Genomic DNA, 24407 nt, shown 5'->3' on the forward strand with positions numbered 1-24407 from the left:
AGAGAACGAACAGTGTTGAGGTTCAGCCTGCCTCTCTGCAGCAATGAGGTGAGGTGGAGAAAACAGAACACCACCCCTTGCTGGAGAAAGAACATAACAGTTGGTGCCATGACAGGCCAACAGATCGGACAGGTCACACACTCAGAGTGCGAGCTGGAGACATTGTTGGGCAAGGAGGTTACATTTGGAAAAACAAACACGTAATACATATTCTAAATAAAATAAGACTAAAAGTGAAATACGCTTTATATGTGCAACAGTGATAAGGCACAATAGCACAGTGTGTCATGCTTTATTAGCTTCCCTTAAATTAACGTCAGAGGTCAGATGAGCCCGGGGGAATTTCAGTCTGTGCCCACTTAGTTCGACCAGATCCTGCAACGTAAAGTTTAAGAACAACGCCGCCTACGATGCTCTGCTGAAACCAGTTATCTTTTTCCTGAAAAGGTCAGCAAGGAGTGACCGAAACGAGAGATCTGTAAGGTGCAAGAGACAAATATTTGACTTCATCATCTGAAACATCTGTCAGGGAAAATTGATCAAAGTAATAAAACCAAACAGGACGGTAGACACAAAAGCCTAGAATTATACTGCCACTATGACTCCATTAGGCTTTAGGACTCAGATTTGTTGTTTTTGTTACAGGTTTGCTGAGAAACCACATAGTATAATGTTTCCATTTGAGTGGTTTGCGGTCTATAATGAAAATGTTCAGATTTTAAGAAACATCTACTAAAAATTTAGATCTAGTTTAAAGAAAAATCTAAAGAAAAGTTAACTGTCAGTTTAATGGGTTGATAAAGGCAGTGAGGGGGAGATGCTGTTAGACTCAAAGCAGATATTCCAATAAAAATCACAGCTGTTGATACACAAAAACTGAACTTTTAATATTAATAACTTCATATAGATGCACAATCCTGAACAGTCTAGCAGATATCAGTGTTCACCAGATAGCACCAAGCATGTGTTCCTTTTCATGTGGACTCCAAAACAATATCTGAAACATGGTCACTTCACTGGATTTTAACTGTTTTAAAGCAGTCTTTCGAGTTGGCTATCACCAATTTGCAGTACAGATGAAAGGGTTTGACACCATTCCTGCCACACGTATTTATTCCTGACTTCCAGTGTCACCGACTAAACAGTCCCCCCTGCTTTCGCTGGGCATGCGTCATTTCGGCGCGTCAACAGCGATTCACCGATTATCACCTCGTTTGTGTTTAAAACTGCACTCCAGTCATCATCTATCTCAGCGACAGATATCTGAAGCTTTTGTACAACAATCATTTCCACATAAATTCAGCATTATTTCATGATAAATGGGGGACCAATCAGAGCACCACAGCAGCATGTCTGAATGTGACTTGCTGCTGCCGCACATACTGTAGTGTTCAGAATAATAGTAGTGCTATGTGACTAAAAAGATTAATCCAGGTTTTGAGTATATTTCTTATTGTTACATGGGAAACAAGGTACCAGTAGATTCAGTAGATTCTCACAAATCCAACTAGACAAAGCATTCATGATATACACACTCTTAAGGCTATGAAATTGGGCTATTAGTAAAAAAAAAAAAAGTAGAAAAGGGGGTGTTCACAATAATAGTAGTGTGGCATTCAGTGTGGAACTCAGTCAGTGTGGAACTCAGTCAGTGAGTTCGTCAATTTTGTGGAACAAACAGGTGTGAATCAGGTGTCCCTTATTTAAGGATGAAGCCAGCACCTGTTGAACATGCTTTTCTCTTTGAAAGCCTGAGGAAAATGGGACGTTCAAGACATTGTTCAGAAGAACAGCGTAGTTTGATTAAAAAGTTGATTGGAGAGGGGAAAACTTATACGCAGGTGCAAAAAATTATAGGCTGTTCATCTACAATGATCGCCAATGCTTTAAAATGGATAAAAAAAAATAAAATAAAAAAAAAAACAGACGCGTGAAAGAAAACGGAAAACAACCATCAAAATGGATAGAAGAATGACCAGAATGGCGAAGGCTCACCCATTAATCAGCTCCAAGATGATCAAAGACAGTCTGGAGTTACCTGTAAGTGCTGTGACAGAAGACGCCTGTGTGAAGCTAATATATTTGCAAGAATCCCCCGCAAAGTCCCTCTGTTATTCTGTGAATTCAAGCCACAGTTCACAGTGAAGACAGTGAAGCATGGTGGTGCAAGCATCATGATATGGGCATGTTTGTCCTACTATGGTGTTGGGCCTATATATCGCATACCAAGTATCATGGATCAGTTTGGATATGTCAAAATACTTGAAGAGGTCATGTTGCCTTATGCTGAAGAGGACATGCCCTTGAAATGGGTGTTTCAACAAGACAATGACCCCAAGCACACTAGTAAACGAGCAAAATCTTGGTTCCAAACCAACAAAATTAATGCCTCGCAGATGTGAAGAAATCATGAAAAACTGTGGTTATACAACTAAATACTAGTTTAGTGATTCACAGGATTACTAAAAAAGCAGTTTGAACATAATAGTTTTGAGTTTGTAGCGTCAACAGCAGATGCTACTATTATTGTGAACACCCCCTTTTCTACTTTTTTTTTTTTTTTTTACTAATAGCCCAATTTCATAGCCTTATGAGTGTGCAGATCATGAATGCTTGGTCTTGTTGGATTTGTGAGAATCTACTGAATCTACTGGTACCTTGTTTCCCATGTAACAATAAGAAATATACTCAAAACCTGGATTAATCTTTTTAGTCACACAGCACTACTATTATTCTGAACACTACTGTACGTCGTTTTAGAGCGTCAGTAGTGATTCACCGATTATCGCCTCGTTTCTGCTTAAAACTGACTTTAGAATGACTTAAGGCATTTTACTTTGTCATCTGATGGTTAATAATCACATTATTCTCTTTGATCACTTTGGGTGTAGAGAGTCAGACTCAGAGAGCCCGTCTGAGATGCGCTGCTGTGGCGCTCTGATCGCTCTCCAGTCTTATTATGAAATGCTGAATTTATGTGGAAATGATTGTGGTACAAAAGCTTCATATATCTGTCGCCGAGACAGACTGGAGTGCAGTTTTAAGCAGAAAAGAGGCGATAATCAGTGAATTGCTGCCGACGGCCAAAATGACACATGCGCAGTGAAGGCAGGACGGACCAAGTTTTAGAGGGGACCGTTCGGTCGGCGTCACCGGTTTTACATTTGAGCTCATACTGTGATGTCTTCCTTGTTGCATGAACTCAAAATATGGGCGTTTCAAAGGTTTCAGGTTATTTCAAAGCAGTGTTTCAAGTTAGCACTCATTTGACAGAAAAAAAAAAAAAAAAAAACTGTGACTGCTATTTTAGTTTCTTGGCAAATGCTAATCTGAGGGGTGGGGCAGAGACATCTAGGGGATATTAAAAAGGCAAATCATTGCTTTTGGGATTGATCTAGGGCATCAAAGTTCAGTGCAGCAGTTCCTTTTTTATGTGCTCTTTTTTGGAATTTTAATTTGGTGATTTAATTTGTCTACACAATCTAGCTGTGACTGACTAACTCACCCACCCACCCATCTACATTTCTGTTGGAGGCAAATAAAAAAACTCCCCAATCTTAAAACAATTGTAGATTTCTGAAGCATCAACTCATAATTAAAAATGAACATAAATTTAGGCAGCTTTTCCAAAGTAATTTCGGAAAATAAAGTCAAAACAACTGATGTCTGAGAATTCCATGTGTAAACTACAAGAGCACTTAAAAGTGCATAGTCCTGGCAACGTCCTCAGTTATAAAAAAAAGAAAAAGAAAAAAAAAGGGGGGGTTGGCTCCACCCTAAAATTCACTGAATTAAAAAAATTCCATTACCCAGAACAGACCTGACTCTATTCAAGTTTTAATAAGATTGTTTTTGCTTAATTGTGCAAAGATGCAATGCTATTATTACTTCTAATACTAATACTACTACTACTAATAATGGTTCTGCCAAATAACCAGATCTCTCCCAAAATTTTGTGATTATTGTAACCCAGAGCCACTATTTTCATTAAGAAGATTGCTTCATTAAAAATTTGACTCAAATGTCCTTTACTACCAATTCAATAACCACGTACTATGGACTCAAAGTGGCAGCGTAACAAAAGACTTGAGGTGTCAGGTTTCAGTAAGTGACATAATATCCACCTTGCACTGAATTTCAGTAGGATCCACAACTGCAGTCTAAGGTATGGTAAGTCCCATACTCAGTCCTGAGCTTTGGGACGCACCAGTTGGAGTAACATGTCCTGGGCCATGGCAGAATGAGGTAGGGTGGCCAGTTCCTTTCCTCGCAGCTATATATCTCCCTAAGTGAAATCAGCTAAGTACCCTATTAACTGCTGGGTGAGCAGGAGGGCATCAGGTGCCAGTTAAAGTTGGGGCTTGAAGCGATGAACTTCAGTCCTCTGACGACCAGAGCCATCACTAGAGCAGTCTAGTCCTGGAAAATGCTACGAGCACATACTGGGAATCTTAAATTGATGCTACTCACACTAATTTATTGGATAAACTAGGTTGATGGCTTCAGAGCATGAATGACGACACTGCTTTTGCTCAAATATACACAATATTTGAGTAAATACAACCATGTCTAATAAAACTACAAAAAAAAAAAATAAAGGGAATAAAATATGAATAAAGGATACACTTAAATAGACTAATATGAGAGTAATCATGTTTTTGGTTTTGAACAGTAGGGGTTAGTTAACTTTGTTGGGTGCAGCCCTTTGTTAGCAACTACAACATATGTTGAGCAGTGGTGGCAGCTACCTATGAAAGTTCTCAAAACTGAAGTTGGATGTATCTTGAAGCAATCCAGATTCATCTGGCAACATGTAAACATGTCGGAAACCATTCAGAGCTGCAGTTTTATTTTCAATCCTTTTCTGAGGCAAATTGCAAGAGCACAGATTGCCACGACTCCAAATATAAGATTGTATTGTTACAACTCGTAGCCAAGGTCTTTAGGGCGTGAGGGTGTCAGGGAATAAATAAATAAATAAAACTTGGGTGGGACTAAAAGGACTACAATCCTATAATAACCCAAACAAGATGCTCCCCCACATGTACTCCAAGCCAAAATAATACACACTGCTTCCATCTTTTTTCACTGTTTTAACGTAATCTGTAAACTGCACTTCAAACAAAACGTTTCAATCGAAAGCTCTGGAACACACTTCAAACTGAGTGGAGAGCTGGGAAGGGAGGAAAAAAGGCAGCAGAGCTGGAGAAAGGTTACTGTATTGGCTTCAAGTGTCAAAGTCCTTCCTGCGACTAGTGGGAGTAACTCTGGTGCGGTGACAGGGATCAGGGTCAGGTTATGGTGATAGATAGTAAGAGCAGGGTGGTGGCGCTGCAGCAGCCCTGGCGAAAATTGACCTCAATGAACGATGAGTGCTCCGGCAGCGTAACTCACAGAGCTGTCGTGCCAGTTCCTGCACTCACTTGATTGGGCGTAGTTCAGAAAAGAAAAGTTCATTTCTAAGCCAGCCTTCCTTAGCTCAGCCACAGCCTGTAAAAAGAGAAACAGACACCTGGTCACCTGATTCAAATTCACACGTACAAACATTCTCCCATTTTGTCAGGAGCTGAACTCAAAGATCTAAAACATTTTCTACATACACAAAAAGACTTATTTCTCTCAAATATTGTTCACAAATCTGTCTAAATCTGTTAGTGAGCACTTCTCCTTTGCCGAGATAATCCATCCCACCTCACAGGTGTGGCATAGCAAGATCAATCAATCAATCAATTTTTTTTTTTTTTTTATATAGCGCCAAATCACACACAACAGTTGCCCCAAGGCGCTTTATATTGTAAGGCAAGGCCATACAATAATTATGTAAAACCCCAACGGTCAAAACGACCCCCTGTGAGCAAGCACTTGGCTACAGTGGGAAGGAAAACTCCCTTTTAACAGGAAGAAACACTCCAGCAGAACAGGCTCAGGGAGGGGCAGTCTTCAGCTGGGACTGGTTGGGGCTGAGGGAGAGAACCAGGAAAAAAACATGCTGTGGAGGGGAGCAGAGATCGATCACTAATGATTAAATGCAGAGTGGTGCATACAGAGCAAAAAGAGAAAGAAACAGTGCATCATGGGAACCCCCCAGCAGTCTACGTCTATAGCAGCATAACTAAGGGATGGTTCAGGGTCACCTGATCCAGCCCTAACTATAAGCTTTAGCAAAAAGGAAAGTTTTAAGCCTAATCTTAAAAGTAGAGAGGGTGTCTGTCTCCCTGATCTGTATTGGGAGCTGGTTCCACAGGAGAGGAGCCTGAAAGCTGAAGGCTCTGCCTCCCATTCTACTCTTACAAACCCTAGGAACTACAAGTAAGCCTGCAGTCTGAGAGCGAAGCGCTCTATTGGGGTGATATGGTACTACGAGGTCCCTAAGATAAGATGGGACCTGATTATTCAAAACCTTATAAGTAAGAAGAAGAATTTTAAATTCTTTTAAATTCTATTCGATGCTGATTAGACAGCATGATTATTGCATAGATGTGCCTTAGGCTGGCCACAATAAAAGGCCACTCTGAAATGTTCAGTTTTATTACACAGCACAATTCCAGATGTCACATGTTTTGAGGGAGCGTGCAATTGGCATGCTGACTGCAGGAATGTCCACCAGAGCTGCTGCCCATGAACTATATGTTAATTTCTCTACCATAAACCATCTTCAAACGCGTTTCAGAGAATTTGGCAGTACATACAACTGGCCTCACAACCACAGACCATGCGTAACCACACCAGCCAGGACCTCCACATCCAGCATGTTCACCTCCAAGAACATCTGAGACCAGCCACATGGACAGCTACTGCAACAATCCAGTTTGCAGAACAAAAACATTTCTGCACAAACGGTCAGAAATCGTGTAAGAGAAAGTCATCTGCATGCTCATTGTCTCATCAGGGTCCCGACCTGACTGGAGTTTGTCGTCTTGACCGGAGGAAAAACGCTCACATTCTATGGCGTCTGGCTGCTGATCAGCTCTATGCGAAGGAGATGTGTTGCAATGTGTGAGGCAAATGGTGGTCACACCAGATACTGACTGGTTTTCTGAATCCCCCCAGACCCCCCAGAAAAGCAAAACTGCACATTTTCAGAGTGGCCTTTTATTGTGGCCAGCCTAAGGCACACCTGTGCAATAAACATGCCGTCTCATCAGCATCTTGCTATGCCACACCTGTGAGATGGGATGGATTATCTCAGCAAAAGAGAAGTGCTCACTAACACAGATTTGGACAGATTTCTGAACAATATTTGAGAGAAATACGCATTTTGTGTATATCAAAAATGTTTTAGACCTTTGAGTTCAGCTCATGAAAAATGGGAGTGAAAACAAAAGTGTTGCATTTATATTTTTGTTCAGTGTAATTACTTGATGCTCATTTGGTCTGTTCAACCAAAGAGCCTTGTATGTGTCCTTAGGATGGGGGCTAACAATGCCTGCGTGTACCTACAGGACTGCCAGAAAAAGTCAAAACCCCACAAACAAACACAGCTTTCCAACCTCGTTTACTGATACAGTTACTGTCTGAAATAAGTGTCTCTTGTGTTAGTTCACCTTTTTATTTACACTCTATACCAATGACTGCATTAGCTATCAGTCAAACCAGTATGTTGTTAAATTTTCAGATGACAATGTAATACTCAGTCTGCTAAACACTAGTACTAATTCAAATTGTCACAAATCTGGAGTGGACAGGTTTGTGAACTGGTGTGATGTCCATCAATTGCAGATTAATACTAATAAACAGTGGAGATGTTGGTGGACCCTCAGGCTGTTGGAGACGGTAGTGTGGTCACCATACATGGACGTAACACTGAGCAGGTGGATTCGTATAAATATTGGGGGTTTAGCATCGATAACAACTTACGCTGGCACATGCAAGTGTCAAGCAATTTGTGCCCGAATCCACCAGCGCATGCACTTTCTTCGTCGACTCTGACTGGTGTATGTAGGAATATTATGTTGATTTTCTACAGAGCAACGATTACGGATTACTAGCTGGTTTTGTCATTTAACGGTTAAATCAAAACCTCAAATATTAAATCTGACTAAGATAGCTGGCAAAATCATGGATATGGTGGTTACCTGTACCTGTAACTCCCCAAGAGTTGTTTGAACAGGCAGTTCTCAGATGTGCTGACAATATTTAACAGATGCGTCTCATGTACTGCACTCTGAATATACTTTACTTAACTCAGGAAGGAGGTACAGGGTTCCTCTTTGTTACTAAAATAGATATAAACATTCATTTATTCCATTATCAGTGAAGCTCATAAATCAGCAGATAGTTCAGGGAAGATAGCATAAGGTTATGTATTGCGGAATTTGCACAAAGATGTTAATAATGTGTGTTTATATTTTAACCTGACTTACTATGTTGTTGTTTGATGTATGGGTGCTATGTACTGGATGTGTTGTTGTGTAGCAGACCCTGTCCAAGGCAAATTTCTCCTTAGGGAGACAAATAAAGACACTTTGACTCTTTGCATGTCATATTTTATGTACCGTGAATCCTGCCATAACAAAAAGTCTCAACTTTTCTACAGAAAGCTCAGGACTGTCTTTCACACTTACGTTTAGCAGCACTCCAATCGGATGACGGCCACAAATGGTGTTATGGTATTTCTTTAGATAGTTGGTGAAAGATATGGGCTCCAGTTGCTCTATAATGCCCATCCCTGTACAAATGGAGAGGGGGGATAAACAACAACAAAATGATGTAAACATGTCTTTATTTTATTTAAAGTCTGTACTGCTGCCATACAGGTAAACTGCCAGCGAGTAAGTCCTTAATAGAAGCCACACCATTAACACTGAAAAAGCAGGTTATGTGCCCAGTGGAAGACTTTTAAGTATCTCTAAGTCTTGTTCACAGGTTGGGGTAAAATGGAGCATGAGATTGATAGATGATCAGGACTGTGTCTGTTTTACAGATGCTGTACCGGGCTGTCATGGGGAATAAAGAGCTGAGCCAGAAGGCAAGGCTCTCGATTTACTAGTCAATTTATGCTCCTATCCTCACCTATGGTCATGAGCTTTGGGTAATGACGAAAAAGAAGACGGTCACGGATACAAGTGCAAGAAATAAGATTCCTCCATCGAGTATCTGGGCTTACACTCCAGAACAGGGTAAGAAGTGTGAATATCTAGAAGGGACTTCTTCGTACTGAAAGGAGCCAACTGAGGTGGTTAGGGCATGTGGTGAGGATGCCCCCCTGGTTGTCTCCCAGGCACGTCCAACTGGGAGGAGACCCCGGAGATGATCCATGACACATTGGAGGGATTATATCTCCTAGCTGGCTTGGGAATGCCTTGGGATCCTGCAGGAAGAGTTAGAGGACTTGGCTGAGGAAAGGGAGCATGGAAAATTGAAAGGATGTTTGGGGATGATGAAATCATTTTTCAAGATGATAATGCATCTTGCCATAGAGCACAAACTGTGAAAACATTCCTTGTAAAAAGACACATAGGGTCAATAGTCCAGATCTTGAGCCAATTGAAAATCTTTGGTGGAAGTTGAAGAAAATGGTCCATGACAAGGCTCCAACCTGCAAAGCTGATCTGGCAACAGCAATCAGAGAAAGTTGGAGCCAGATTGATGAAGAGTACTGTTTGTCACTCATTAAGTCCATGTCTCAGAGACTGCAAGCTGTTATAAAAGCCAGAGGTGGTGCAAAAAATACTAGTGATGTGTTGGAGCGTTCTTTTGTTTTTCATGATTCCATCTTTTTTCCTCAGAATTGAGTGATTCCATATTTTTTTCCCTCTGCTTGGTCTAAAAAGTAACCATTACTGACTGCCACAATTTTTTTTTCCTGATTTCTTATAGTGTTTCTTAAAGCCAGAAAGTTGCCATTTGAAATGACTTTAGGTTTGTGTCATGTCTGTGATCTGCTTTTTTTTTTCTACAAAATTAAAAACTGAATGAACATCCTCCGAGGCCATAATTTTTGCCAGGGGTTGTAAATGTGTTTTTGTAACTTTGTAATACTAATCCAACTACTGTGATGCGATGAAGAAGAAAACTGATGGGTGTGGCCAAGAGTTTGAAACATGCTATTGTAGTCGGCTTGTGGGCAGCATTAGTTACTGACACTTGATTGTATATAGTAATGTGGTGTTATTATTTTTCAGGTGAGGCGGTTTGCAGAAGCCTTTTTTGTTTGGAACATCCAAGACAATCTGCATTGGCATACCAAGAGCTGCAGTAAGTGATGGTATATGTTTTTGGTGATTATGCAACAGTTATAAATAAATCAGGGCCTCTGTCAGTACTTGTTTGAAAATCCCTGAAACTTTCTTCTTTTTCTTGCTCTCATTCTATTGCCCTCCTTATATCAGTGCTCACAGCCACCAGCAGATGACTAATGCTATCAAAAGCTCCAGCTACTTTTTGACATTGCCTCCTCTTCCAGTGGAATGTGCTGACCTGGATGGTGATGTCAATTTGCTGCCAATTATCTTTGAGGATAGATACCTTAGCTCTATCACCGAAGGTTGGTAGCACAGTAAAAGTACTTGGTGTACTGTCATGTGTTCATAGACCGTTTTTAACCAAATATGTTTTGTGACCTGGTATTCTCGTCAACTTGCTTTGATATGAAGATCGGGATGGACCATGGCTGGGCATGAACAATACAAGGGCTGGAACAGTGACCAGCAGGACAGACAAGCCCCAATCCAAAGATTGTGTTGCATCAGCCAGTCTTACACCAGAGAATCAGTGTCCACCACTAGATGTCCCCTGTTCAGACATCTATGATCCACCACTTAAGGCCAAAGGCAAGTCTGTCAAAATGAAGAAAAACTCGAAGACTGAGAATTCCAAGAAGCTTATAAGACAAGGATCCAAGGACTCTGTAGTTCTAGTAGGCTATAAAAACCTCAAAGCACCTGAGAGCGAAGCGAGCACAAAGTACAAGGAAGAAGAGTTGCCACTAAATCAAGATGAAGGTGATTCTTTGCTGGGAGATATAAGTAGCTATTTAAGGACTCATACCCATTCTGTTTATGATTCTGGTATCACACCAGCAGATTTTGGAAATATCTCTGTTCAGCCTTTTGCAGATGATGATATAACTACTTCTCAACAAGATTTCTTTAAAAAATTTACAAGTTTGGATGTACAGGATAATCCTCAGGCAGGCACTGAGGTTGTAGGGGCAAGCAGCCAATCATTTCACAAGATGCACCTGTTGGCCATTGTGGCGAAAGTCCACTGTGGCCTGCTGCGCTTAGGCAAACTGAGGTGAAGCAAAGTACTAAGGAGCTGCACCAAGGCAACAAAGTTACAGTTTATCCACCATACCAGACAGATGACTCTTTGAGTAGCAATGTTCCTGAGATTACCCAGACAGATCTTGTTATACTGAAGAGTTATTGGTGGAGAGGCCTGGTAAAGACGCAGTAGAAAGTAGCCACTCTTGTCTGGTCTCACTGCAGGTAAAAAGTGACTGTATCAGGCAGCCCGATGGAGGAGGCCCCAGTGCCTCTTCCCGCCTCTCGGACTCAGGTATTGAAAGTGAGCCCAGCTCGTTTGCTACTCATCTTGTTCCAGGACCACAAAGTTCTGCCGGGCTAGGTATTACCGAATCTGTTTTTGCCTCAATGCAACCAGAGAGACCCCTCCTGAGCGCTGCTCCACAGCTTGTTCAACAAAGCTCAGTGCAAAAACCCAGTGGGGTGGCAGAAATACTTTACCCAGAGAATACCAGCACTGTTAGTGGAGTCCAGTCCTCTCTCACTTCCATCAACTCTCTGCCCTCAGATGGTGAGGATGACAGTTCTTCTAAGGGCTCCACTGGTGTAGATACCAGAGGCAGGAAGTCCAGTATCTTGGTGCAAGATCAGAGTTTAGTCTTCTCTGGAGATTATGCAGACAGACCTGTTATTGACCCCACATTACACAGTGCTGTGCCACCCCAACCACACCTGATTGTGTCTTGCAAACCAGACATTGTTGCAAGTGATTGCCAGCTTGAGAAACTTGCTGCTGCTTTGCATGTGGAGCCACAGTTGTTGGACATTTCTGAACCTGGACTAGAGGGAGCTGCTGGCCCTGTGGCTGTTAAAGAATCACACAGTGAACCACACACTGCCTGCCCCTCCAGTAACTCTGCCACAAGTAGCACTGACCTGGTCAAACGTGGGATGGTGGAAAACTATTTTGGTTCACGTTCCAGCACAGATGTGTCTGAGATCAGTCCTGTAGAAACATCTGCTGTCACACTGGGAATCCACACAGGACCACAGGCCGAGGAGGATGAGACTGAGCTTGAGATGATCGAGAATGGTTATTATGAGGAAGGTGATGGTTATGCTTTCATGAATGGTGTTGCTGAGGAGGACAGTGCGATTGGGGATCCCATTATTCAAGAGCCAAGGCCTTTATTTGAACAGCTTGACTTTGGCTATCTCCAAGAACCACAGGACTCAAGAGTGCCAATCTGTTCAAACCTAGCTTCTTATTGTGCTGGCTATAGCTTGAGAAGACCTGCCTGTCCTTCTACCTCTCTGTCATCCAGCCTGCAGTGGTATGAATGTGCACCTGCAGTACAGATGAAAGCGTGAGTCATATTTGAATTATTTAAAATTTCTTGCACAGTTTTTTTTTATAAAGTGTCATATCCAAATTCCAGTGAGTCCGTGTTGCATAATAAAAATACTTGTCCTGTGTGGCAGATCTTGTATTAATAATTAGCAAATTGTATGTTATTCAGGTTTGTCAAAGCCAAGGAAGAACTGAAACAGCTCAGACTTCCTGGATTCTTGTACAGTGAGGTGCCTGAGTTGGCATCCACTGTGCCCTACTTCAGTCTGGAGGAAGATGAAAGCTGTGAAGAGGGCATTCATCTCATAGTCTGTGTTCACGGACTAGATGGTAGGAAATTCATACAACTGTTTTAGTTCCTTTGAGTTTTTGTGTTAAAGAATGTTGTCCTAAGTCTGCTTTATAACTGCAGGGAACAGTGCAGACCTGAGACTGGTGAAGACTTACTTGGAGCTGGGGCTGCCAGGAGCTCGCATAGAATTTCTCATGTCTGAAAGAAACCAGGTAAGTGGATAAGCATGAAGACAATGTTGTTTTTTCATTTCAAAAAAATGCAGGCAGTTAGATTTGAATCTGTCAACTCAAATTAATCACAGTTTCTCAAGTCTGTTCATGATCACTATTTTACAACAGGTGGAATGACACCTGTGACTCAGACAGACCCAACCCAAAACATAGCTCCATTTAAACTTTAAACGCACTCAGCAGTTTCAGGAATGAGTTTCAAGAAGACAAGTTGGTACTAGCCATGTTGGTTAATTCTTGTTGGATACAAGCTGCACGTCTTGCCCTTTCAGGTATAAATTCCACAAAGGTGTTTATTAGGGGTGTCACGGATCACAAAAGCCACAGTTCGGACCGGATATGGTTTTTAAGCCACAAATTGGATCATTTTTCAGTTCAGCCAAATAAAGGACATGCTACGTTGCTTTTTATTTTTAAAAATAACTTTGTGTAATGAAAATAAGGACCTTTTTGCCTGTGGTCCTGAATGAAAACAAGATGTCCCATGTTTTACATAATCTTTTAAAATGAAATACTTAATTGTATTAAATTGCGGTATGAGCAGTATTGGTGAATTAAAAAATAGCCTTTGTCAAAATCATGAAAGTACAACAGAAAAAGAAAATGACTCTTTCTGGATAAATAACTTCTCCTATCCACTGATCTCTGACAAGCAGACATTCTGAAATGCACGGGAATATTATTTTTTCCAGAATGATGTGGAGTTCAGCCTCCTCGATTGTGCATGTGCTTCAAGGTGCAACACTCTGCTTAGGGAAGAGATGACAGTCACTTTGTCATCAACCCCTTTAATGTATATTGCTTTTTTTTTTGTCTGTTTTATTTTTTTTCCAGAAGAATACTGAGCCTGTTGTCTTTAGTGGCACATAAGGCTAAAGACTGTGAGCGCACGGCGGACGGCGGGAGCTCCAGTCTCTCTGCGAGGCTGCTTTTTTTAATTTTTTTTTTTCTCTTTTTTTAGCTCCTGTAATTTTCTTCCATTCAGACCTCTGATTTTATCATAACTGCATCAAATGAATGCAGTTATCACATTAAAAACAGTCACCATGACACAAAATCACACTTACGTAAGCATGATCCGTTACACCGCTAGTGTTTATATATGCATGTAATAGATCGTATAAGGAAGAATCATTGTCATCTTGAATTTCTTTAACTATGTAAGTTATTAGTGTAAATTACAAATATATATCAGAAAAAACCATTTAAACTCATGCAGGATATTACTTAAAAAATTGATGAATTATAGCATCAATGCTCATTTTGTATGAATATCATTGGTAATTGATTTGTATATAATGGATGATTATACAGTCTCTTTATGTATATTCTCCATCCATAGAATGACACTTTTGCAGATTTTGAATCAATGACAGACAGACTATTGGATGAAATAGTCCAGTATATCCAGATCTACAACCTCACCATCTCAAGATTAGGTAAGATGCCCTACCAAACTACAGTAGCAGAATAATTATTGAACCCAAAAAAGAAAATCCTACCTTCAGGAAAGTGGTGCATCTTATAGCTGCATAATGCAATAAAGCATGAATATCTACATTAGGGCTGCACAACCTGAGTGAAAATATTATATTGCTATTGTTATGGGAAATATTGCGAAGTGGTAACTATGGTTTTTGTAATGCTTCTGGCCCTGTCCATAAGAAATTTTCAGACTGTGACAATTTTTTTACGCCACCACAGTGAAGTTCAAATGAAACGGTCACATGTGTTGGGAGTGTAGATTATCACCCTTAAGTCAAGGGGTTTGAACAAAAATATTAAGGTTACAATTTATGAATTACACTCACTTAATTTTATTTGTTTTTACCTTTATTTAATCAGGTAAAATCAGTGGACAGTTTTCAAGTTGAACTGCAGAGACTTCCAGTTAGTGAGCCTCTCGCCTCGCGTGTTTGGCGTCATTAGAAACAACAGCTTATTACGACACCTCGCAGTTAACCGATCGGTTATGTGCTAGTTACTGTGGTTTGTGAAGCGTTGTGTGTTCTCCAAAAAAAGCGAAACACTCAAGTCTGGGAGGTCTGAGCAAAAAAACAGAAGAGTGACAGATGTCTGCTGAGGAGCTCCTTTCAGGAACTGTTCGTCAGCGTGGTCCCAGTGTGAGGGGAGTGCTGAACCCCTCACACTGGCCAGAGAGAGACAGCAGCCGGGCGAATAGCAAACTTCGACTGTGGGTGCCAGTCCACCAGGTCAGTAGTCACGATCGCCGGTTGTTATGACGCCTTCACGGAGCGGCTGACTGGATCAAATGTTATGACACCCTCACGAAAGGACAAAACCGATCGTTTTTATGACACCATCAAAATAACGAAAGGGACCAAAATCGGACTGATAATCACGAAATGGGCGGAAAATATAACGAAATGGAGCAGCAGTGAACCAGACGGACTCAGAATAATTACTTTTATTTATTGTTTAGCTTTTGTTTTTTTGTGAGATGCGCTCATACATGTAGTAGGGGCAGGTGCGCCATCTGTGTTCAAGAGATGAAACTTCAGTCAGTGGGTCAGTCTGCTCCATTTCGTTATGTTTTACCCCCATTTAAATATTATCAGTTCCCCATTTCACCGATCTGTTGTTAGGATGCCTCGCTGAGTGGCTGGCTAATCGAAGCTAAACGCCAGTTAAAACGGTGTCAGTGTAAATCCAGATTTCTTGTTTCGTTTGTGGTTTTGGTGTCCTTCGTTAGTGCCGTGTGACCGGGGCTTTACATTTGTTGCCAGGAAAGTTTGACCAAAATACTAACATTCTGGGCGCTATGAACATGCTTTCATGATTATTTGATTTCTTTGTGCAACTGACATCGTTATTCAAGCATTCGAAAGGCTATTCCTACCTCCACACAACTCCCAACAGTGACCAGAAAGTTTCTTGACAGTTCTTGTTGTTGAACGAAACCGCGTCTCCCTAACAGGATAGAGTTGTGATGTCATCACGCTTGTGCGTAGGTGCTGCTCTATCTCAACTTGAAAATCCTTCATTGAGAGTTAACATTGAAAGTGAGAATGGTACTGTATGGTGAGTCTAACTGGAGTAGGCAGATCCCAAAAATGGAGAACAAAACAAGGAGAAAGCTACTGAGGGAGCGACAACGATGCCCAGAACACTCTGAATAGTTACAGGTGACTGTTATTGCAGAAACTGTGCATGACGCTGGAATTCCTAAATGTTTACTGCAACATATATATTTTTAATCTATTCAGTCAAACTTGGAAGTCTACACTACAAGCACATTTTGACTGTTTCATTTCACTTCTGTTGTGGTGGAGTACAAGGGCAGAATTACATAAACAATGTCACCGTCCAAATGACTGTATTTCTTTTGTTATCAAAAATTTGAGAAAAAGCACTACGAAGTTGATTTGAGCAAAAGTTTCATGTCGACTTTTCATTTTCAAATCTGATCCTTGAAAGTTAAAATCTGAACTCAAATACTCCACAAATGATGTAGGATTTTTGTTTTGTTTTGCTTTGTTTTTGTTTTTTTGTGCACATTTTCTAGTTTCACTTGTTTAACTTGCCTGTGCTCTTCATTTAGGTGCTTAACAAGCATCCATGTTTCAGTGCAAAATTCTGCTGTGCTCCACACAACAAAAAAAAATTACGCTTCAGAGTGGCTGTTCTCAACCAGGGGCACTGCATGAGGGCCTCACAACGCCATCTAGTGAGCTGTGGCAGCAGTGGTTTTAAAAAAATTATTATTGTTCATCTCAATTTTTTGTAAATCAAAGCCTTTTCTTTTTTGTCTTTTAATATTTAAATGTGCTCTAAAATTCACATACTGATAAGTAAAACTCAAAATGCATCATTTCAGTGGCCAGTTATGTTTGAATATCACAACTCCAATCGAAGGGGGGCACAGTGACGTAGTGATTAGCAGTGTTGTTTCACAGCTAGAACCTCCTGGGATCACTTCCCACTTGGTCCTTTCTGTGTGGACTTTCCATGTTCTCCGTGTTTGTGTGGGTTCCCTCCGGGTGCTCCAGCTTCCTCCCACTTCCAAAGACATGCAGATTCGGTGAATTGGGAACTTGACCGTATGTGTGTGTGCGGGTGTGATGTGAATCACTTGGTCTGTCTGTATGTGGCCTTGTGATAGACTGGTACTGTGCAGTCCTCCTGTGCAGAGTGCATCCTTTTTTCATCCTTTGACTGCTGGCATATGCTTTAGTCACCTGTGGCCCTTGATTGGATTAAGCAAGTTTAGAAAATTAATGAACAAACTCCAAGCAATATGTCTTCATCAGTTGCAATCTGCCGAAGAAGTAGCAGCTGGCAGCACAGATGGAATAGCAGCAATAACTAATGTTTGGATGCAGATATGGACAAGTTTTTGAAACAAAAAATGTGAAGTAGGAGATGATGCCTGCATCACTCAACGCTCCAGAGCGTGTTGAGGAAATATGACCCTGAAAACATTCCATTTGGCTTTGTAATGACAGGCAGTGATGCTGAGCCAAAAGCAGTGTTGAATGTGGTGAAATCCTTTCAAATGAGGCACTAAAACCAGTGGAGCTCCAGAGACACTTCCACACAAAGCAGCCAGGATGTGTTGGGGAGCCAAAAGAATATTTCTTATGAAAAAAAGGGCAGGATTCAGGCACAACAGAAATTCATCACATTAACAACTCTGTCAAAAACAATGCTGAAAGATAGTTATATGGTTGAAACTCATGTAACTCCTTGAAAGATACTGTTGCTATCGCAGAGGAGCTTATTTTGGCTAGCACTGTGGATACATGTGCCAAGAGTTACTGGGGGAGGCAGTTGAATCAAAATTCAGTCCATACTGCTCTCCAGTGACATCGTGAGCAGATGAATTGTTGACATGAGTGATAATATCGAATGCTGCTCTCCTTAATCCTTCACTTGTTAAATCCAGTAAACTCATCATTCTTAACCAAACATTTATGAAGTCTGAATCCCATGACAGGGCAGGAAATAAATAATCTGTATTTTAAGAGTGAGTGGCAACACACGCCTCACTTACACACATCCGTTCAGCTCTGAAGATAGATTCATTCTTTTCTTTTCTTTTTTAAATATACAGTAGTGTTCAGAATAATAGTAGTGCTATGTGACTAAAAAGAGTAATCCAGGTTTTGAGTATATTTCTTACTGTTACATGGGAAACAAGGTACCAGTAGATTCAGTAGATTCTCACAAATCCAACAAGACCAAGCATTCATGATATGCACACTCTTAAGGCTATGAAATTGGGCTATTAGTAAAAAAAAAGTAGAAAAGGGGGTGTTCACAATAATAGTAGCATCTGCTGTTGACGCTACAAACTCAAAACTATTATGTTCAAACTGCTTTTTTAGCAATCTGTGAATCACTAAACTAGTATTTAGTTGTATAACCACAGTTTTTCATGATTTCTTCACATCTGCGAGGCATTAATTTTTTTGGTTTGGAACCAACATTTTGCTCATTTACTAGTGTGCTTGGGGGTCATTGTCTTGTTGAAACACCCATTTCAAGGGCATGTCCTCTTCAGCATAAGGCAACATGACCTCTTCAAGTATTTTGACATATCCAAACTGATGCATGATACCTGGTATGCGATATATAGGCCCAACACCATAGTAGGAGAAACATGCCCATATCATGATGCTTGCACCACCATGCTTCACTGTCTTCACTGTGAACTGTGGCGTGAATTCAGAGTTTGGGGGTCGTCTCACAAACTGTCTGCGGCCCTTGGACCCAAAAAGAACAATTTTACTCTCATCAGTCCACAAAATATTCCTCCATTTCTCTTTAGGCCAGTTGATGTGTTCTTTGGCAAATTGTAACCTCTTCTGCACGTCTTTTATTTAACAGAGGGACTTTGCGGGGGATTCTTGCAAATAAATTAGCTTCACACAGGCGTCTTCTAACTGTCACAGCACTTACAGGTAACTCCAGACTGTCTTTGATCATCCTGGAGCTGATCAAGGGGTGAGCCTTTGCCACTCTGGTTATTCTTCTATCCATTTTGATGGTTGTTTTCCATTTTCTTCCACGCATCTCTTTTTTGTTTTGTTTTGTTTTTTGTCTATTTTAAAGCATTGGAGATCATTGTAGATGAACAGCCTTCGCAGAGCCACATATACAACCCCTGGCAATAATTATGGAATCACCGGCCTCAGAGGATGTTCATTCAGTTGTTTAATTTTGTAGAAAAAAAAGCAGATCACAGACATGACACAAAACTAAAGTCATTTCAAATGGCAACTTTCTGGCTTTAAGAAACACTATAAGAAATTAGGAAAAAAAATTGTGGCAGTCAGTAACGGTTACTTTTTTAGACCAAGCAGAGGGAAAAAAAATATGGAATCACTCAATTCTGAGGAATAAATTATGGAATCACCCTGTAAATTTTCATCCCCCAAACTAACACCTGCATCAAATCAGATCTGCTCGTTAGTCTGCATCTAAAAAGGAGTGATCACACCTTGGAGAGCTGTTGCACCAAGTGGACTGACATGAATCATGGCTCCAACACGAGAGATGTCAATTGAAACAAAGGAGAGGATTATCAAACTCTTAAAAGATGGTAAATCATCACGCAATGTTGCAAAAGATGTTGATTGTTCATAGTCAGCTGTGTCTAAACTCTGGACCAAATACAAACAACATGGGAAGGTTGTTAAAGGCAAACATACTGGTAGACCAAGGAAGACATCAAAGCGTCAAGACAGAAAACTTAAAGCAATATGTCTCAAAAATCGAAAATGCACAACAAAACAAATGAGGAACGAATGGGAGGAAACTGGAGTCAACGTCTGTGACCAAACTGTAAGAAACCGCCTAAAGGAAATGGGATTTACATACAGAAAAGCTAAACAAAAGCCACTGGACTGTGGATGACTGGATGAAAGTCATATTCAGTGATGAATCTCGAATCTGCATTGGGCACGGTGATGATGCTGGAACTTTTGTTTGGTGCCGTTCCAATGAGATTTATAAAGATGACTGCCTGGGGAGATGGCCGTCATTACATCATCAATAAATGCACAAGTTTACGTTGATATTTTGGACACTTTTCTCATCCCATCAATTGAAAGGATGTTTGGGGATGATGAAATCATTTTTCAAGATGATAATGCATCTTGCCATAGAGCAAAAACTGTGAAAACATTCCTTGCAAAAAGACACATAGGGTCAATGTCATGGCCTGCAAATAGTCCGGATCTTAATCTAATTGAAAATCTTTGGTGGAAGTTGAAGAAAATGGTCCATGACAAGGCTCCAACCTGCAAAGCTGATCTGGCAACAGCAGTCAGAGAAAGTTGGAGCCAGATTGATGAAGAGTACTGTTTGTCACTCATTAAGTCCATGCCTCAGAGACTGCAAGCTGTTATAAAAGCCAGAGGTGGTGCAACAAAATACTAGTGATGTGTTGGAGCGTTCTTTTGTTTTTCATGATTCCATAATTTTTTCCTCAGAATTGAGTGATTCCATATTTTTTTCCCTCTGCTTGGTCTAAAAAAGTAACCGTTACTGACTGCCACAATTTTTTTTCCTAATTTCTTATAGTGTTTCTTAAAGCCAGAAAGTTGCCATTTGAAATGACTTTAGTTTTGTGTCATGTCTGTGATCTGCTTTTTTTTCTACAAAATTAAACAACTGAATGAACATCCTCTGAGGCCGGTGATTCCATAATTTTTGCCAGGGGTTGTAGACAGACAAACCGGAGCACCCAGAGGGAACACGCGTGAATATGCAGAGAACATGCCAACTTCACACAGAAAGTAGTAGGCGGAGAGTGATCCCACAACCTTGTTGCTATGAGGCAACAGTGCTAACCACTAAGACACCGTGCTGCCCAACTCTAAAGATGATCTAGTTCAACTTCACCCTTTGACGATTATATAATGACATAATGTGATTACAATTGTAATGTGATTAACTGTGCAGCCCTAATCAACATGATGAACTGCTGTATTCACTCTCAACAATTCTCTCTTTTAGATATTATAGTCCTTCAGTTGCATTTGTTACGACAGCCATAATTGTGTATTAATGGTCAGTTTGACGAAGCTTGGTTTGGTGTGACAGCATGCTAATTTTGCATCACAATCTAAACGTCTGTGGTGAACTCTTATGTGGTCTCTTTGATGTTCTGCATTATTCACTTGCAGCTTTGTGGGTCATTCTTTGGGGAACCTCATAGTTCGTTCAGTGCTGACCAGGCCCAGGTTTAAATGTTACCTAAGCAGGCTGCACACGTTCCTTTCCCTCTCTGGCCCTCACCTGGGCACACTGTACAACAGCTCTGCTCTGGTCAATACAGGCAAGTGTCACAACGTTGAACTCGTGTTAGAAAACAGCTTTTCACTGCTTCTGTCAACACCGCTCATTAACGAGGCTGTGCTCTGCCTTTTTTTTGTTTTTGTTTCTCTGCATGTACTATGCCATGATAGTGCAGCCTTGTAACTTTTTGCTGCTTTTTAATTCTATTTGTTTATTTAGGCCTTTGGTTCATGCAGAAGTGGAAAAAATCAGGGTCACTCCTCCAGCTGACATGTCGTGATCACTCTGATCCTCGCCAGACTTTCCTCTACAAGCTCAGCAAGAAATCTGGTTAGCTCGGCCATTGTGTGCTAAAGCTGTTTTGGGGTTTATGGGTATAATTGTGTCATTGTGGAGATAATATTTTTCTTCATCTGCTTTGAAGGTCTGCAGTTTTTTAAGAACGTAGTGCTGGTTGGGTCACTGCAGGATCGCTACGTCCCGTATCATTCTGCTCGAATAGAGATGTGCAAAACTGCATTAAAGGACAAACAAACAGGTAGGTGAATGGAGGTTATAGCATGTAATGTGTGTGTGGGTATCCTTTTTTTTTTTTTTTTTGCAATGCATGATGTGTGCTTCTGTGTAATAAACAAATCCCAGAAATATCACAAATCCGTTTTAGCTCAATACAGGAGAATTAGGGCCGGTGTGCAGGTGAGCATGTTGCATGTTAGCACACTGACATATGGGTGACGGTGAAGCATCATTGAAAAGTACTTTGAGCATCCGCTTCAGATGGGAAAGTGCCATAGTAATGCAGTTCTTTGTGGCTTCATGAAATATACCTCAAATAAATGAGTTTTAACTCAAAGAAAACAAAAAATAAATGAATTTTCGCCATGTCCACAATGTATTTCACATTTTTTTTCTCTCCCAGGTCCTGTGTATGCTGAGATGATTGAGAACCTGCTGCTGTCAGTACTTCAGAACAAAGACTGTAATCTCGTGCGATACGATGTCATTCACGCCCTACCCAACACAGCCAACTCCCTTATAGGCCGAGCCGCACACATTGCTGTCCTTGATTCTGAGATCTTCCTGGAGAAGTTCTTCCTAGTTGCAGGCCTCAAGTTTTTTCAGTAGAATTAAGGCAGAATTGAATGGGAGGTGTGTCGAGCTCATGTCTCGCTGCATACGAACCTTTAGTGTTCTCAGAATTTCACTTGGTTTTTAAATGCATATATTTGCAAGGAGATGTGAACAAAATCGTTTTCAGTTTTCCATTTGGACGTTGTGTATATTGGAAACCACGGTTATCAAGTTATGCCATTTTTATTTTTCTACTTTTTTTAACTTAGTATTTGTCTGTAGGTGTGGACATGTTTGGGAAATCTGTCCTCACATCATATACTATATTTCCAGTCTTATTTATGTATTACCTTTGTTTCCACTTCCTCATTGCTCATCTAATTTTAGATGCTAAACTGGAAATGTAGCTGCTATAAAATGAAATGTCTGTTTCGGTGAGCCGGCCCAAGTAAGTCTGCACATACTGTACTCACCACTACAAAGGTATTTTCCACTCATTCTAAGGGACACTGCATTAATTTGCACCACAACTACATTTTACAAGGTTTTGTACTTAAAATGGTCATTTGTACTTTTTTATCAACTATTATTTTTATCAGCTCTTTCCCATCATTTGTAATGGTAAAGGCTGCTTTGAAAATGATTGTTGCTCAGAATTTGCAGCCCCGGCTTTGATCTTAACCCTTTATGCTGTTGTTTTCCATTGCAGCATTCTGCACATTTATCCAACCTGGTGTTGGAGAAACTAAAGCTTTGCCTACAACGTGACAATTTATTATATGAATAATCATGATTTAGAAAAATTAAAAAAGCACATGTTGCAAGTATAAAATCATTTATTTGAAAGTACTTGGATGATACAACTTGGTGGCTGTGTGTTTAAACTGAAAAGTGTTACTTTGAGTAAAACCTTTCTTGTTTATATAAGATATATATATATATATACAGACACACACATTACCATTAAAATATGCATATTATGAACTGGTCATCTGACTGTTTCTTCTCATTTTGAGCTTGAGAATGTTGTACTCCTGAACATATTTAAGTGGTGAAGACCCCAGGAGCTGCCGGGGAAGGCCCAGGTGACACCCACGCACCTGCCATCACTCACCCAGCTGCTGCAGATTGATGGTATTTTAGGCCTGTGGGGATGGAATGGTAGTCTACCTGGATGGTTGCCATCCAGGATTCAAGGTGGTTTTCGTGGCGTTGTGGATGTGGGGAAGCAGGGCACCAGTGCACACTCCCAGATGTGACTGAGTTGGACCACCAGTCTGCAGACTGAGGTTCACTTCCACATCAGTCCCAAGCAAGCTTGATATGACGCCCTCCCACCGGACATGTGATAGATGTAAACCATTTTCCATGTGCACACAATCAGCAGATATCCCAGTGTTCTCACTGCAAGACACCCACCATAAACAGAATAATGGATAACTTTGTTTTGTTTTGGGGTTTTTTCTTTGTTTTTATAAATGTTCAATAAATAACTTTGAGTTAAAATGTGTCTTATTTTGCTCATAGGTAGTGACTGATTCGTTCTTTGTTTATGGTCATTATGTACTGCTGTCTACATCATGTTACATTTTCATTTGTGCACTCAGTAAATCACCTGTAAAACGTTAAGCAACGTACATAATTTTTGAACGCCCAATTCCTAATCATACGAATCTCACTATATCAGGGCCTAAATGTACTAAAATTGAGTTAACTTGCAGTAATGAGTGGAAGTTAAGCGGGGGGGGGGTCAAAGGGTAAGTGTGCTTGGTTTCAGTGCAGAAGATTCCCAGTTCAAACCCCACCCCTACTCATCATTTGTCCATGTAATGTGGCGTGTCAGAAAGGGCATCCGGTGTAAAACTTAATTGTGCCTAATTAGCATGCAGATCCACCTCAGATCTGTTGTGGCCCCTGAGTGAAAACCAGGGAGTAGCTGAAAGGACTTATTAATGGATGGTAAATAGACTGCATTTATGTATCTCTTTTCCATCTGCATCAGATGC

At 40.7% G+C, this 24407-nt stretch overlaps 1 protein-coding gene and 1 long non-coding RNA gene across 2 annotated transcripts; one reads left to right on the top strand and one right to left on the bottom strand.

Moving 5' to 3' along the window:
• Window positions 1-4655: 4655 nt before the first annotated feature.
• LOC117523518 lies at window positions 4656-8669 on the bottom strand. Its single transcript, XR_004564525.1, has 2 exons — window positions 8565-8669; window positions 4656-5490 (listed from the first exon to the last, which is right to left on the bottom strand). It is a non-coding gene; the product is annotated as an uncharacterized LOC117523518 (long non-coding RNA).
• A 272-nt stretch (window positions 8670-8941) lies between these two features.
• LOC117522963 (protein FAM135A-like) lies at window positions 8942-23390 on the top strand. Its single transcript, XM_034184382.1, is given in 14 exon segments — window positions 8942-8968; window positions 10125-10143; window positions 10146-10197; window positions 10332-10486; window positions 10596-11171; window positions 11174-11350; window positions 11353-12556; window positions 12710-12870; window positions 12953-13044; window positions 14408-14499; window positions 21213-21370; window positions 21550-21660; window positions 21755-21868; window positions 22250-23390. Coding segments are annotated over 14 exon segments (3144 nt in total). The 3' UTR covers window positions 22456-23390.
• Window positions 23391-24407: the final 1017 nt, after the last annotated feature.

Source organism: Thalassophryne amazonica, chromosome 13 (genome assembly GCF_902500255.1).
Source record: "Thalassophryne amazonica chromosome 13, fThaAma1.1, whole genome shotgun sequence".
In the NCBI taxonomy this organism is placed as follows: domain Eukaryota; kingdom Metazoa; phylum Chordata; class Actinopteri; order Batrachoidiformes; family Batrachoididae; genus Thalassophryne; species Thalassophryne amazonica.